This window comes from Aquarana catesbeiana, linkage group LG08, assembly GCF_042186555.1.
Source record: "Aquarana catesbeiana isolate 2022-GZ linkage group LG08, ASM4218655v1, whole genome shotgun sequence".
Lineage (NCBI taxonomy): Eukaryota > Metazoa > Chordata > Amphibia > Anura > Ranidae > Aquarana > Aquarana catesbeiana.
In genome coordinates this window covers 23,045,167-23,062,309 of record NC_133331.1, presented here as the reverse complement: position 1 = coordinate 23,062,309, position 17,143 = coordinate 23,045,167, and the positions used below count along the sequence as shown (strand labels likewise).

The window sequence follows — 17,143 nt, the reverse complement described above, 5'->3', positions numbered from 1 at the left end:
TACCGTTAACAATCGGTCTTAAAGGGGGATCGGTTTTATCCGTATGGATTTTCGGTAATTATATTATCTATTTGACATTTTATTGGATGTCCCCTCTCCCGCTGGACTAACCACTTGTTTTTTTTTTTTTTTGTTTTTTTTTTTATAATTTTGCTGATTTTTGTATTCTCGTTTTTACTGTATACTTGCCCCTTTTTATACACTTTTTAGTTTGCTAGACGTTTCCAAGTTTATTTATATTTTTTTCCCAGGATTACATATATTAGTTGACTGCTATGCACCTTGCAGTGTGCGCGGCTTGCTGCGCCTCTTGGCTGCCTTTTATTAAGCATGATTATGACTACTAGTGCCTCTTTTAATGTAAGAGTGAGACCTCAACAAAATGGCCAACAGATTTGTCCAGTGCTGGGTTCACCCAGTGCAGTGGCGAGCTTCGGGAAAATGGCCACCGGGCGTCCATTTTTGTAGTGGCGGGCTTTGAGAAAATGGCCACCAAACGCCCATTACATAGAGACCATATAAAAGCATAGACTCTTCACCCCGTGTTATCCTCTAATGAAGTCACGTGACGTGATGATACGCATCAGGATTGGAGCACGGGAACTGTCACAGACTGACGATAGGATACGAGCTCGGTGCTCGTGGATGTTTTTTACTATAGCCTTCTGCTAAATGTAAGTGTACCATGTTGTTTTTAACCTAATAAACTGATTTATATACGGGATCACGCTATGTGCACTCTCTTCCAACACTCCACATATATTCATCTCATTGTGACGAGCATTGAGGAAATGGGGACGGTTTGAAGACACCCTTTTGAGGTATACGAACTCAGCTTTCGTTAAATTGACGCCTACACTCATTTTACAAAAGTGAGTGCATCCCCCTTCTGTGTCCTGTCCCATCCTGCACACCCACCACCCGAATCGCCTGAACTACTGGATGGGACCCTTGCCTGCTGGTGATTTGTTATTGAAATACAAGCTGTTGTCTTGCAGCAGTAAGGTGAGCTGCTTGCGAGCACAGAGGTGTCCCCACTGAAGACTTTTTTCCCTTTCCTGTGGCTTGTGGACTTGCCTTTTTTGGAACTGATGACTCATTGTTTGAGCACTTTGTATTACAAGGTGGTGGGACTGTTCACCATTTATTTATTTACTTGGAGTCACTAATAAGAATTTGCTGAGTTACCACATATGTGCTAGTATGATACTAGTCCTTTTGCACTGAGATTCCTTTTTTTTTTGTTTCAGTATTTACAATATTTTTTATGTGCTAGTATGATACTAGCCCTCATGCACATGGACTTTTCTTGATTTATATTTGGTTCATTTTTTTTTTGTACCCACACTGTATTTGTCACACTTTTCTTGATTTATATTTGGTTAATTTTTTTTTTTGTACCCACACTGTATTTGTCACTCATTTATAGCTTTTTATATGTTTTAGGCAATTTTGTTTCCTCAGTCTATTCGGATTTAGTGCCCATGAGACCGCACTTTATTACATTTCATTATACTGTTATATTTTGTATAATTTTTTCATTTTGCCTTTCTGAAACTGATGACTCAGCACTTTGTAGCACTTTGTACTACAAGGTGGCGGGATTGTTTACCATTTATTTATTTACTTGGAGTCACCAATAAGTATTTGCTGAGTTACCACATATGTGCTAGTATGATACTAGTCCTTTTGCACTGAGAATTTTTTTTTTCTTTTGTTTCAGTATCTACAATATTTTTCATGTGCTAGTATGATACTAACCCTCATGCTCATTATACCTTTTGTAAAAAAAAATTTTTAATTTTTTCACTCACCTCTCTATACATTTGAGTTAGCCCCTTCCCCTTACTCTTCCCCCTTTCCCCTTTTTATCATAGCGCAATCACCACTCACTTTATTCATACCACTTTTGTCTGTTTGGATCAGCCATTTTAGGTGTTGCAGCAGTGCCCCTTAGCACAGGTATTTCTGACAGGGCAGGAGTTTCTTCATTATTTAAGCATTTTTAATACTGGTGTGCGAGTGCGCATGCACGTGCGCGCTGCCGGCATGTGAGTGCGCCGCTGGCGTGCGCATGTGCTGCTACAGTCCATGTCACGGCACCTCGTGCGTCACGACGGCGCAGGCACCTTGCGGTGGGCGGGTCACCGGCCACTGATCCGCGCACTGGCTTCCATGCTAAGGCTTTTTAAGCAAGGAGCTCCTGGCGTGCGTGTGGGGAAGGCAGAGAGAACGGTGGGCACGTGAGTCGGATGGTCTTGGACACTACGGTGACAGGTTTAAGACTGGTTGTAATTTGTGGGGAGTACTCCTTGTTTATTTCTCGTGTGTAAGCTATGTCTTCCAAAAAACGAGGAACAGGGAACAAGGCAAACCCAGGGGTAAGAGTCCCTCCACAAAAAGCAGGAGACCAACCCCATATTGATGCAGCCTCAGTTTCTACTGAAGGACCTGTGGTTTCTGACCTGCCTGAGCCGTTGCACTTGTCAGGCATAGTAGCCACTACCAATGTACCTGCCTCGGCTTACGTTGCAAAGGATGATTTGGCATCTGCCCTAGCGGGTCTTGAAGGCAAAATAGCTGGTATGATTGCCTCTGTAACACAAGGGGAAAGGAAGCGTAATAGATCTCCCTCCCCTGAGCCTGGGCCAAGTGGTGAGTCACTAGAGCTCCAGGACTCATATAGCCAGATGGGTCCAGGTAGCCTGGAACCAGAATGGGCAGAGGATCCAGAGGAGGTGGTCATGAAGGACCAGGAGGTAGGAGAGGCTGAAGATTCCTTGGCTGAGGACTCTGGCTCTGAAGAGCCAATTTCAGCCTCCCATTGTCAGAAGTTGTTTATACAATCTCTAATGGAGATGGTACGAATTGGGTTTAAATTACCCCCGGTTCAGGAGTCTGCACTCTCCTGTTCCACTCTGGGATCTTTGCGGCATAAACAAATTTCCCAAGCCTTTCCCTTGCATCCGTTGCTGGAGCAGGTGATTTATGTGGACTGGGAGCATCCCGACAGAATATACTTACCTCCCAAAAGGTTTTCCATTTTATACCCTATGGAGGAAAAGTTTAGGAAGAAATGGAGCACACCTTTGGTAGACGCTACCATAACTTCTGTAAATAAAAATTTAACCTGTCCAGTGGATAATGCCCAGGGTTTCAAGGATCCGGCTGATAAGAAGCTAGAGTCCTTATTAAAGGCCTCCTTCTCTGTTGCCAGTGCAGCAGTTCAGCCTGCTGTTGCAGCCATTGGGATTTGTCAATCCCTAAAGGATCGCTTTAAGAGGTTAGTGAAGAACATACCTTGCCAGGAGGAATCTGCTGAGGAACTATCAGAGATCCCTCATGCCTTGTGTTTTGTGATTGATGCCTTAAAGGACTCAATCCAACAAATGTCTCGTTTTGCGTTACTATCAGTTCATATGCGCAGAGTATTGTGGCTAAAGAACTGGTCTGCTGAGACACCATGTAAAAGGCTACTTGCTGCGTTTCCATTTCATGGAGAGCGCCTGTTTGGTGAAGATCTGGATAAATATATTCAAAAGATCTCTGGAGGAAAGAGCGCTCTGCTTCCTATTAAAAAGAAGGCTAAGCAGCCTTCTTACAAAATTCCTAATCCCCCAGGGCCTAGTGCCTTTTCCCCTAAGCAGTATTGACGGCCTCAGCCATCTGGATTTAAAAGACCTCAGGGTCAGAAAAAACCCTGGACCCAAAAGCCATCCAAGCCCCACTCCAAATCTACCTTGTGAAGGGGTGCCCCTGCTCTCACGGGTGGGGGGCAGGCTTCGGCTGTTTGGGGAGGCCTGGGAAGAACTGGTTTAAGACAGATGGGTAATTTCCACTGTGAAATACGGTTACAAAATAGAGTTCCGGGAGTTTCCCCCGAATCGCTTTCTACACTCAAGGATTCCGGTGGATCCAGAGAAAAGAAAATGCCTACTCCTAGCTTTACACCATCTGCTGTTGCAGGGAGTAATTATGGAGGTCCCGTACGAGGAAAGATTTAAAGGGTTTTACTCAAACCTATTCACCGTGCCGAAACCAAATGGGGAAGTAAGGCCCATTTTGGACCTCAAAGCTCTCAACTTCTTTGTAGACGTCCGATCCTACCGTATGGAATTGGTTCGTTCGGTAATAAGGTCCCTGAGAAAGGGGGACTATCTGGCGTCCATAGATATCAAGGACGCGTACCTTCATGTGCCGATTTTCGGTCCTCACCAAAGGTTCTTACGCTTCGCTGTAGAGGGCAGTAATTTCCAGTTTGTGGCACTGCCCTTCGGTCTTGCCACGGCTCCCAGGGTCTTCACAAAGATTCTGGCCCCAGTGTTGGCTTCCCTAAGATCTCTAGGGGTCTCCATAATAAGATACCTGGACAATCTACTTCTAAGGGAATGCTCTCGCCCTATGCTAGTTCTAAACATATCAAGAACAGTACGGGTTTTACAACGCCTAGGTTGGGTACTGAATTTTGACAAGTCAGCTCTTTGTCCGACCCAAGCCTTGGTATATCTGGGTCTGGTCTTGGACACTGCTCAAGAAAAAGTGTTTCTTCCGTCCTTAAAGGTCGCCTCCATAGTGGAGCTTGTACAGAAGTTGAAGAGAGATCCAACACCTTCTGTTCGGCTGTGCATGAGGTTATTGGGCAAGATGGTGTCAGCTTTCAGCGAAGTGCCATATGCACAGTTCCACTCCAGAATGTTTCAGAACAGCATCCTGAAGGCGTGGGACAAGTATGCTCGAACCTTGGATCAGCCTATGGTTCTATCTCCACAGGTCCTATGGAGCCTATCTTGGTGGTTAAGAACCAGCAACTTAAGAAAAGGGAAGTCTTTCCCACCAGTGGCCTGGAAAGTGGTGACCACGGACGCCAGTCTTCTCGGCTGGGGAGCAGTCCTACAGGAAGCATCCATTCAGGGAGTATGGTCCCAAACAGAGAGGACTCTGCCCATCAATCTCTTGGAGATGCGGGCAGCTCGTCTGGCCCTGCGATTCTGGATGTACAGGTTTGCGGGGCTTTCCTGTCAGGATTCAGTCCGACAATCCCACAGTAGTGGTATATGTCAACCACAAGGGAGGTACCAGGAGTCGGGCAGCCCAAAGAGAAGTAAATCATATACTGATCTGGGCATGTGCCGTTTCTGTCGGCAGTGTTTATCCCGCGGGTGGACAATTGGCAGGCGGATTTCCTAAGTCGCAGAAATTGTTACCAGGGGAATGGTCCCTGCATCCCGAGGTTTTTCTACAGATTTGCCAATACTGGGGGACCCCAGATGTGAATCTTCTGGCATCCAGATTCAATGCCAAACTAGACAGGTTTGTATCCAGGACCAAGGATCCGCTTGCTGACGGGACAAACGCGTTAGTGGTTCCTTGGGATCAGTATTCCCTGATATATGCCTTCCCTCCGTCCAGATCCTGATGCACTTACTGCGCAGGAAACGGGAGGAACAGAAGCCGGTGATCTTAGTGGTCCCAGCTTAGCCCAGGAGGTTGTGGTACTTGGAGATTGTGAAATTGGCAGTAGGGGACCCGTTAGTCCTTCCTTGCCGCCCAGACCTGTTGTCTCAAGGGCCCATATCCCATCCTTCTTTACGGTTGCTGAATTTGATGGCCTGGCTATTGAGACCAGACTATTGAAAGACCGTGGTATTATGGGTTCAGTCTTGTCCACCTTGATAAATGCTAGAAAGTCAGTTTCTAGAGCTATCTATTACAGAGTATGGAAGTCATACATTTCTTGGTGTGAGAAAAGGAAATGGGACCCTCGTAGGTATACGATTGGAAGAGTTCCCGCATTTCTTCAAACAGGAGTAGACTTGCAGCTCACTTTAGGGACAATTAAGGGACAGATTTCGGCATTATTGTTTATTTCAGAGACCAATTGCATCCCATTCTTTGGTGCGAACCTTTGTGAAGGGAGTAACGCACCTGAGGCCACTGCTTAAACCACCTTTATGTCCTTGGGACCTAAATTTGGTGCTTTCAGCCTTACAGAGTCAGCCCTTTGAACCTATTAGGCATATTCCTTTTGTCCTATTGACCAGGAAGTTAGTTTTCTTAATAGCTATAACATCGGCTAGAAAGGTGTCAGAATTGGCCGCCCTTTCTTGCAAGGAACCTTTCGTAGTTCTTCATCAGGACAGGGTGATCATGCGTCCTTGTCCAGATTTTCTACCAAAGGTAGTTTCCAAATTTCATTTGAATCAGGATATCATTTTACCTTCCTTTTTTCCTAACCCTAAGACTAGGGAGGAAAGGTCGCTTCACACACTAGATGTGGTGAGAGCGATAAAGGTTTACTTGGAAATGTCAGCTCCCTTTCAGAAAACTGACTGTGTTTTTGTCTTGCCTGAGGGTCCTAAAAGAGGACAGCCGGCAACAAGTTCATCTATATCCAGGTGGATTCACCAGACTATTGTCCAGGTGTATGGATCAAAGCGCAGGGTTCCACTCCGGATTTAAGAGCACACTCCACTAGAGGGGTTAGTGTAACATGGGCAGTACGCCAGCAGGTGTCTATGGCTCAGGTTTGCAAAGCAGCCGTTTGGTCTTCAGTTCATGCGTTCACCAGGTTTTACCAGGTGGATGTGAGATCTCAAAGTGAGACTGGTTTTGGCCACAGCGTGTTGCAGGCTGCTTTATAATCTCAGATCCATTGGGTCTAGGGATGATGTGTTTCCCCCCCCTCAGATGCATTGCTTTAGGACATCCCACATAGTCATTATTATGGTACTCTGTGTCCCGTGATGTACGATAAAGAAAAATTGATTTTTAAAACAGCTTACCTGTAAAATCCTTTTCTTGGAGTACATCACAGGACACAGAGGTCCCTCCCCTCTTTCTGGGCTCGTCATTGCTTGCTACAAAACTGAGGTCCTTCCGGTGTGGGAGGGGTTATATGGGAGGAACCGTCTTACTATTGGTTGCCAGTGTCCAATTACCTAAAGGTAAGTGTATAACCCCACATAGTCATTATTATGGTGCTCTGTGTCCCATGATGTACTCCAAGAAAAAGGATTTTACAGGTAAGCTGTTTTAAAAATCCATTTTTCACCAAAGCCCCCCCAACGGGACTCCAAAAACAAATTGTAAACCAATAATAAATTGCAAAAAATAAAAACTACCGAAATCGTCCACTGCTCTGCTGATATACAGACATGTGTGTGCTCTGGGGTGCACACCCTAATGCAATAAGCTGCACACACCTATGCTGCTGGATAAGTATTTTCTTGATGTCCCTATTCTGATTTACACACCGATTTGGCACTGTTTATTGGTGAGTCTTTTTTTTTTTTGTTTATATTGTATTACATCTTATTTGTGTTTTTTTTTTTAACAGATGAAAATGGCTCTGCTGAATTGCACCACCCATGCACTCTTTCAGGCTAAACAAAGTAAGGCTGCTTAGCATAATTCTATGTATATGCAATATTTTCTAACATGCAGAATAAAAGAAAAAAAAAACAGGATGCCAATTAACGATGCGGGGTGATGCACCCATTTTCATTTGATGTAGAATCCTAATGAAAAATCTAAAAATATGAAAAATGTAATGCGTACAGTTGTATCTGTTTCCCACGCATATAGAGCCCAATATCTTTCAAGTGACAATAAGAGTCCTGACTGTCCACCCCCTTCATGATGTCCGCTTGCTTTTTTTTTTTTTTTTCCCTCTAGAAGTCTATCAGTCAACATTAAAGGCCCTTCCTCTCGTCCTCTTTCTCTTCCTCTTTCTCTTCCTCTCTTCCTCTTTCTCTCTTCCTCTTTCTCTCTTCCTCTTTCTCTCTTCCTCTTTCTCTCTTCCTCTTTCTCTCATCCTCTTTTATCCTCTATTCCTCTTTCTTCCTCTTTCTCTTGTCCTCTTTCTCTCGTCCTTATTCTCATGTCCTCTCTTCCCCTCTTCCTCTCTTCCTCTTTCTCTCATCTCCTCCTTCTCTCGTCCTCTTGTCCCCTCGTCCTCTCTTGCTCACATCCTCTCCTTCTCTCGTCCTCTCCTTCTCTCGTCCTCTCATTCTCTCGTCCTCTCATTCTCTCGTCCTCTCATTCTCTCGTCCTCTCATTCTCTCGTCCTCTTGTCCTCCTTCTCTAGTCCCCTCCTTCTCTCGTCCTCTCACCCTCCTTCTCTCATCCTCTCCTTCTCTTGTCCTCTCATCCTCCTTCTCTCCTCCTCTCCTTCTCTCCTTCTCTCCTTCTCTCCTTCTCTCGTCCTCTTCCTCTCGTCCTCTCGTCCTCTTCCTCTCGTCCTCTTGTCCTCTTTCTCTCTTTCCCTCTCTTGTCCTTACTGTTTCAATAATTGACACTCACATAAAGTGTGCACTATTCGGTGCAGTATTATTCTGAGTCCAGGCTAGGAGGATGATGTTCCCCCGTGGCTGGTTCAGGACAGCCGGTGCACAATGGGAGTGGGTTGAACGATACTTGCCATCAGACATGGAGTAATCATGACCTCTAGTGGCAGCAAGACATTACTACAGGGGTAGAGTGAGGAAAGAAGTACTTTAGCATGTTTTTTTTTTTGGGGGGGGGTTCTCTTAATGGGCTATTCACTTTTTGTAGCTACAATTCTGTTAAGAATCCTTTTAGAATTAAAGACAATTTTCCTATACAGTAATGTATGATGTGAAGTCTTGCAGTATTGGTCATTTTTTTTTTTTTTTACCCCCCACAAATCAAGCTTTATTTTGGTGGCATTTCATCCCCTCTGCGTTGTACTATAAACAGAGCAACAATTTTGAGATTTTTTTTTTTTTTGCTATAATACATATCCGAAAAAAAAAATAAAACAAATTTATTAATCAGTTTAGGCTGATATATATTCTACATATTTTTAGTAAAAAAAAAAAAATCCACAAAAGAGGCGACAAGGCCACACTTAGCGGACTAGGCCTAAGCTGCGGCCTCGCCTAGAAAATCCTGCCTGCGGCCTCACACGGCCGGTGCGGTCCCCGTCCGGAGGTCGCCAACGGAAGTTCAGACCCGCTCTCCCTGTCCCTACTCCTGATGCATTCCCTGGGGTATGCAAAGAAGAGTCAGCCCAGATCCCAGAAAAAGGCCACAAAGCCCGACATCAGACAGGGCCGCAGCCGCGGCCTTGCCTAAGACTCCTGCCAGGATGGAGAACCAGGCAGAAGACCCTGACAGGATGCCTGGCACGGTGGACGATTTTAAAGCAGTTCTACAGGCCATAACCACTTTGACCGGTAAAGTGGATCATATTCAAGCGAATGTAGAATTTATTAGGAAGGATTTTGATGCCTTTTGGGGAAGAGTATCTGAGGTGGAGCAACGGATATCCCAGGCGGAGGATACGGTGCGTGACCATGGGGCTGACATTCATCCACTTAAAGCCAGGGTAAAGACGCTCGAGTCCCATGCAGAAGGTGCAGAGAACCGCAACAGAAGGAATAACCTGCGCATATTGGGACGCCCTGAGGGGGCAGAGGGCACGAATCCTAAGGACTTCGCTGAATGTTTATTGCAACAACTACTTCCTGCAGCACATTTTCCCCGTTCTTTACTGTGGAAAGGGCCCACCGCATACCCACCACCAGGGGGCACCGCCCTGTACCTTCATCTACAAACTCCTTCATTTTTGGGACAGAGATGTTGTGATGAGAGAGGCCAGAGCCCAAGGCGAACTCCACTTCGAAAATGCTAAGCTTCTAATTTTCCCGGATTATTCGCTGGAAACCCAAAAGCAATGGAAATCCTTTGAGGCTGTTAGAGTGAGGCTTCTCTCTTATCATATTAAATACAGAATGCTGTTTCCGGCCAGGCTGAGGGTGGAAGACGGGGAGTCTGTACAGTTCTTTGTGTCCCCAGAAGAGGCCTCCGCCTGGATCGACACACTCCCGCCCAGATAAGTAACCTACTTGATCGCCCGCTTAAGCGGACTGATATTTCTACAGTTTTTCCTGTACCGTGCCTTTTCCTACCTGTTGGTCTGGGTCTTCCTACTAGATTCTGACACCCTCCACATGTTGTGGCTTTTTTCTTCTGAACTCTAGAGGGTCAGACAACTAGGCCTCAAGAGGTTTTTCGAGGCCTCACTACTGCAAAGGTGGCTTCAGGTCTGTATCCTACTTCTGCCTCTCCCCCTCCCCCACCTTTCAACATCCTGGACCCAGGCCCACTATCGACTTCGAATGGAAAACATGTACTCAGTTACCTTTATTCATACGGTTGGGAATCCGGCCTTTAACTGCCTTAACCATATGTGGCCTTACAGACGTGTCTCTCTTATACATTGGGCCAAACAGGGCCTCCTGACCTACACTGTCCACTGCCACTCTGTTTTATAGCGGCATGTAATTACAATTCTTGATCTAATATTTCACAGCAGGGCTGGTTTCTGCGCCCACCAAGAGTAACTGTGAGGACTTACAGTGTTGTGCCACCAGCACCACCACCAAAGGCCCAATTTTTCTGGCCCTGTTCAACAGGGGCATGTAATTACAATTCTTGATCTAATATTTCACAGCAGGGCCCTGTGAGGGCTTACAGTGTTGTGGCCACAACAACACCTAAGGCACAAATTTCTGCTGAGTATATAGGGCAGGACCCTACTTTCAAACATCCAACTTACAAATGACTCCTACTTGCAAACGGAAGGAGACAACAGGAAGTGAGATGAAATCTACCCCATAGGAAGGGAAATTATGTCCTGTAAGAGTTAATATGGGAAAAACTTTTCTTCTTTACACTGATGCTTTATCACCAATCATTGTTTCACTAAAATCCCCAAATTTTCAAAAAACATTTGTCATTGGGACAAAAAGTGAGATGAAATCTTTGAAGAGAAGCACAGACAGCAAATCAAATGTCTCAGGGGTGATAACCCTTCCCTATGTTTTCCAAAAAGCATAAAAACAGATTTTTTGAATGGAGCTAAACACGTTAAAAATGTACCAGTTCAAAATTACAAACAGATTCTATTTAACAACAAACCTACAGTCCCTGTCTTGTTTGCACTGCCTGTATACTGCTGTTCAGAGTATATAGGGCCTGGGGGCCCCACACCTTTCCTTTTTTAATTTGGGTGCGGGGTTCCCCTTAATATTCATACAAGACCCAAAGGGCCTGGTAATGGACTTGGGGGTACCCATGCAGTTTGTCTTACTGATTTTCATCCATATTGCCAGGACCAGACATTACATTAAAGCCGCAAGCAGTTTTAAATGAGATTTTTTCCTTTAAAAATGTCATTTTGTGCAGGGACTGTTCTAAGCAGGGGAAACACGCGCCACTTTACAGGCATACTATAGACACCCCCCGGGTACGATATTTAAAGGAATATTTCACTTCTTTTTTTTTTTTTACTTTAAGCATCATTAAAATCACTGCTCCCGAAAAAACGGCCGTTTTTAAAAGTTTTTTTTGCATTGATACATGTCCCCTGGGGCAAACACGGGTCCCCAAACCCTTTTTAGGACAATAAACCAAAAAAGTAAAAAATTACTGCGCTTCCCAATAGACTAAGCTGCAGTTCTAATTGTAGGCAACAAAAATACATATATCAGAATAATCAAAAGAACCGCGCTAACAAATGAATTATATAAATGTGAATAAACCACAAACTGCCAAAATTAGTGAAAACTAATCATTAGAAGTACAACACAATATGTAAATTAAAAACACACAGTGTAATATATAGTCCAAACCAAATTGTGATAAATGAAAACCATTAGTGACTTGAAATAAAAAATGAATAAAAAATAAATAACAATAAATGAAAAAAGAAAAGAAAAATCCTTGAGGCCAAATAAATACACGAAATGGTGATTGAAAAGTTCATCAGCAAGCACCCAGTGAAAAATCCGCCACCTATAAAAATACACGCTTACCAAAGGCAAGCTTTATAACAGCTTATATGTTGAAATCCACTCAGTGGGGACAACACCATCAATCTCTTTACAGAGGAAGGACAACGGGAACCGTCCAATAAAACCGAATGGTCAGCAAGGGGAACCCAGGGAAATAAAAGATACATTCTCCATAGTGTGAATCAGTATGAACAATTTATTAAAATAAAGGGATAATTGCACTTACATAGGAAGCACGATTAAAAGCGTGTAAAAATGGAACAGCTGGCCGGCCTGCATACACCCGTTCACAGTGGGATAGAAACGATGACGTCAGCGCATCTGCCTTCCGACGTACGTTTCGTCCTATTGGACGTTGTCATAGGAACGGGTTTTTTTCATTTACATATTGTGTTGTACTTCTAATGATTAGTTTTCACTAATTTTGGCAGTTTGTGGTTTATTCACATTTATATAATTCATTTGTTAGCGTGGTTCTTTTTAGGACAATACCAAATTAGCCTTTAAAATGATTGAATTGATTTTGAACGTTTGAGTCCCATAGACGTCAATGGGGTTCTAATGTTCCTGCAAATTTTCAGTCCGTTCGCAGGTTCTGGTGCGAACCGAACCGGGGTATGTTCGGCTCATCCCTATTCACAAGCGATGTTAACATATATGTCACTAGATGTTTGAGATGACACGTCCTGACCTATATGGTGGTCCGAACCTTGCATCTTATTTTGGGTGGAGACCCACGGCTTGAAAATGTGCCACTACATGATTATGGCTGACTGTACTATTGTCTTATGGAACACTAGGGGCTTGAACTCTTCTGTGAAACGGTTCTTAGTATTTCAATTTCTCAAAACCTATCATCTCCAAATATGTTTATTACATGAAACTCACTTGACAGGCAGTAAGCTCCTGAGCCTTAGACAGCCCTGGGTGGGGCATCAATATCACTCCACTTACACCAATTACTCTAGGGGGGTCAGCATTCTAGTTCATAAATCTCTACCGTTCAAGCTGCTAGAGCTGGAACTAGAACCGAAGGGGTCGTTTTGTTATCCTTCATGCTATGGTAGATTAGAACTAGTGGTGGTGGGTTTGTACCTGCCCCTCCACGAGATTACTTAATCAGCTTGTCTCTAAAATTGTCACCTACGCTACAGACAATGTGGTGATGCTGGGAGATTTTAACCTGGCCCCGGACCCTGGGGTGGACAGACTCTAACCTGGAGCAGGCACATCTTCATAGCTGCTCTCCTGGGCGGAAGCCTCTAACCTGACTGATGTATGGAGATGGCGCAACACCTCCCGAAGGACCTACACATGTCACTCAGCTTCTCACAAGACCCTATCACGCATAGATCTTGCCTACGCGGGGGGGTCTGTTTTACCCAGGGTTAGGGATATTACCATTCTCCCTGTGGCATATCCGATCACGCTCCGCTTGCTTTGAAGCTGTGCGTGTCCTATTCGCCGGGCGAGAATCTCTGGAGATTATCCAGATTCTGGCTGGCTGATTCCAGAATATCAGAACCATATAGGTCTGAGGCGGCGCAGTATTGGCGAGATTTGGACCATCGGTATCTCTGACCACGTCTTGGGACGCATTTAAAGCCTTCACTAGGGGCAACCTACAGTCACATATCTGTAGGATCCGTAAGAATCTGAGGGAGAAGACCCGAAGGGCTGAGGAGAAGGTGGCGGTACTTGAGAAGGAGTACTCGGAGTCCCAGACTCTGAGAGCATACTCTGACTTTCAGTCAGCATTGCGGGATGTTCTCCTATAGGGATGAGCTTCGAGTTCGAGTCGAACTCATGTTCGACTCGAACATTGGCTGTTCGCAAGTTCACCGAACAGCGAACAATTTGGGGTGTTCGCGGCAAATTCGAATGCCGCGGAACACCCTTTAAAAGTCTATGGGAGAAATCAAAAGTGCTAATTTTAAAGGCTAATATGCAAGTTATTGTCATAAAAAGTGTTTGGGGACCTGGGTCCTGCCCCAGGGGACATGGATCAATGCAAAAAAAAGTTTTAAAAACGGCCGTTTTTTCAGGAGCAGTGATTTTAATAATACTTAAAGTCAATCAATAAAAGTGTAATATCCCTTTAAATTTCGTACCTGGGGGGTGTCTATAGTGTGCCTGTAAAGGGGCGCATGTTTCCTGTGTTTAGAACAGTCTGACAGCAAAATGACATTTTGAAGGAAAAAACTCATTTAAAACTACCCGCGGCTATTGCATTGCCGACAATACACATAGAAGTTCATTGATAAAAACGGCATGGGAATTCCCCAAAGGGGAACCCCGAACCAAAATTAAAAAAAAAAAATGACGTGGGGGTCCCCCTAAATTCCATACCAGGCCCTTCAGGTCTGGTATGGATATTAAGGGGAACCCCGGCCAAAATTTTTTTAAAAAAATGACGTGGGGTTCCCCCTAAATTCCATACCAGACCCTTCAGGTCTGGTATGGATTTTAAGGGGAACCCCGCGCCAAAAAAAAAAAAAAAAAAACGGCGTGGGGTCCCCCCAAGAATCCATACCAGACCCTTATCCGAGCACGCAACCTGGCAGGCCGCAGGAAAAGAGGGGGGGACAAGAGTGCGGCCCCCCTCCCTCCTGAACCGTACCAGGCCACATGCCCTCAACATTGGGAGGGTGCTTTGGGGTAGCCCCCCAAAACACCTTGTCCCCATGTTGATGAGGACAAGGGCCTCATCCCCACAACCCTGGCCGGTGGTTGTGGGGGTCTGCGGGCGGGGGGCTTATCGGAATCTGGAAGCCCCCTTTTACAAGGTGACCCCCAGATCCCGGCCCCCCCCCTGTGTGAAATGGTAAGGGGGTACATAAGTACCCCTACCATTTCACGAAAAAAGTGTCAAAAATGTTAAAAATGACAAGAGACAGTTTTTGACAATTCCTTTATTTAAATGCTTCTTCTTTCTTCTATCTTGCTTCATCTTCTGGTTCTTCTGGCTCTTCTGGTTCTTCTGGTTCTTCCTCCGGCGTTCTCGTCCAGCATCTCCTCCGCGGCGTCTTCTGTCTTCTTCTCCTCGGGCCGCTCCGCACCCATGGCATGGGGGGGAGGCTCCCGCTCTTCTCTTCTTCTCTTCTTCTTTTCTTCTTTTCTTCTTTTCTTCTCTTCTTCTCTTCTTCTTCATTTTCTTCTCCGGGCCGCTCCGCAATCCATGCTGGCATGGAGGGAGGCTCCCGCTGTGTGACGGCGCTCCTCGTCTGACAGTTCTTAAATAACGGGGGGCGGGGCCACCCGGTGACCCCGCCCCCCTCTGACGCACGGTGACTTGACGGGACTTCCCTGTGGCATTCCCCGTGACGTCACAGGGAAGTCCCGTCAAGTCACCGTGCGTCAGAGGGGGGCGGGGTCACCGGGTGGCCCCGCCCCCCTCCGTTATTTAAGAACTGTCAGACGAGGAGCGCCGTCACACAGCGGGAGCCTCCCTCCATGCCAGCATGGATTGCGGAGCGGCCCGGAGAAGAAAATGAAGAAGAAGAGAAGAAGAGAAGAAGAGAAGAAGAGAAGAAGAGAAGAAGAGAAGAAGAGAAGAAGAGAAGAAGAGAAGAAGAGAAGAAGAGAAGAAGAGAAGAAGAGAAGAGCGGGAGCCTCCCCCCCATGCCATGGGTGCGGAGCGGCCCGAGGAGAAGAAGACAGAAGACGCCGCGGAGGAGATGCTGGACGAGAACGCCGGAGGAAGAACCAGAAGAACCAGAAGAGCCAGAAGAACCAGAAGATGAAGCAAGATAGAAGAAAGAAGAAGCATTTAAATAAAGGAATTGTCAAAAACTGTCTCTTGTCATTTTTAACATTTTTGACACTTTTTTCGTGAAATGGTAGGGGTACTTATGTACCCCCTTACCATTTCACACAGGGGGGGGGCCGGGATCTGGGGGTCACCTTGTTAAAGGGGGCTTCCAGATTCCGATAAGCCCCCCGCCCGCAGACCCCCACAACCACCGGCCAGGGTTGTGGGGATGAGGCCCTTGTCCTCATCAACATGGGGACAAGGTGTTTTGGGGGGCTACCCCAAAGCACCCTCCCAATGTTGAGGGCATGTGGCCTGGTACGGCTCAGGAGGGAGGGGGGGCCGCACTCTCGTCCCCCCCTCTTTTCCTGCGGCCTGCCAGGTTGCGTGCTCGGATAAGGGTCTGGTATGGATTTTTGGGGGGACCCCACGCCGTTTTTTTTTTTTTTTTTTTGGCGCGGGGTTCCCCTTAAAATCCATACCAGACCTGAAGGGTCTGGTATGGAATTTAGGGGGAACCCCACGTCATTTTTTTTTTTAATTTTGGCCGGGGTTCCCCTTACTATCCATACCAGACCTGAAGGGCCTGGTATGGAATTTAGGGGGACCCCCACGTCATTTTTTTTTTTTAATTTTGGTTCGGGGTTCCCCTTTGGGGAATTCCCATGCCGTTTTTATCAATGAACTTCTATGTGTATTGTCGGCAATGCAATAGCCGCGGGTAGTTTTAAATGAGTTTTTTCCTTCAAAATGTCATTTTGCTGTCAGACTGTTCTAAACACAGGAAACATGCGCCCCTTTACAGGCACACTATAGACACCCCCCAGGTACGAAATTTAAAGGGATATTACACTTTTATTGTTTGACTTTAAGCATTATTAAAATCACTGCTCCTGAAAAAACGGCCGTTTTTAAAACTTTTTTTTGCATTGATCCATGTCCCCTGGGGCAGGACCCAGGTCCCCAAACACTTTTTATGACAATAACTTGCATATAAGCCTTGAAAATTAGCACTTTTGATTATTCATGTTCGTGTCCCATAGACTTTAACGGTGTTCGCATGTTCGAACGAACTTTTTTCCTGTTCGCATGTTCTGGTGCGAACCGAACAGGGGGGTGTTCGGCTCATCCCTATTCTCCTACTACGAACGTCAGCTACTAAGACTAAATTTCTGCATCAGTCCCAAAGAATTTTCAAGCACAGGGAAAAAAACGGTAGTATGCTGGCATGGCTGGAGAGGGAAAACTCTTCCCCGGTGACTATTTCGACCATTCATGACATGGACGGGACGACCCAGCAGATCCCTCATCCATTAATGACAGATTTGCATCATTCTACCGGGAGCTCTATGCTTCTCAAATGATTTGCACAGATGCCAAACTGATGACCTATCTCGACGGGGTGGAGCCCCCTTGCCTGACATTTAGAGAAGCTTTAGACGATCCTATCCTACTAGAGGGATTGCAGAGGGCTGTGGCCTCCTTGCAAAATGGCAAAACGCCAGGCCCGGATGGGATACCTGCTGAATTCTTTAAAACTTATGTAGAAGAAATAATACCATACAATACACCA

The 17,143-nt window shown here is 45.6% G+C and overlaps 1 protein-coding gene across 2 annotated transcripts in view; it reads left to right on the top strand.

Moving 5' to 3' along the window:
- The window catches only part of LOC141105638 (ovostatin-like), a 208,961-nt gene that overhangs the window by 188,936 nt on the left and 2,882 nt on the right, over positions 1-17,143 (top strand). For both annotated transcript variants that reach the window (XM_073595608.1, XM_073595607.1), the window contains exon 35: positions 7,337-7,391. In XM_073595608.1, coding sequence (XP_073451709.1) covers positions 7,337-7,386 — 50 coding nt within the window. In that variant the 3' untranslated portion in view covers positions 7,387-7,391. The remainder of the gene's footprint in view (positions 1-7,336; positions 7,392-17,143) is intronic.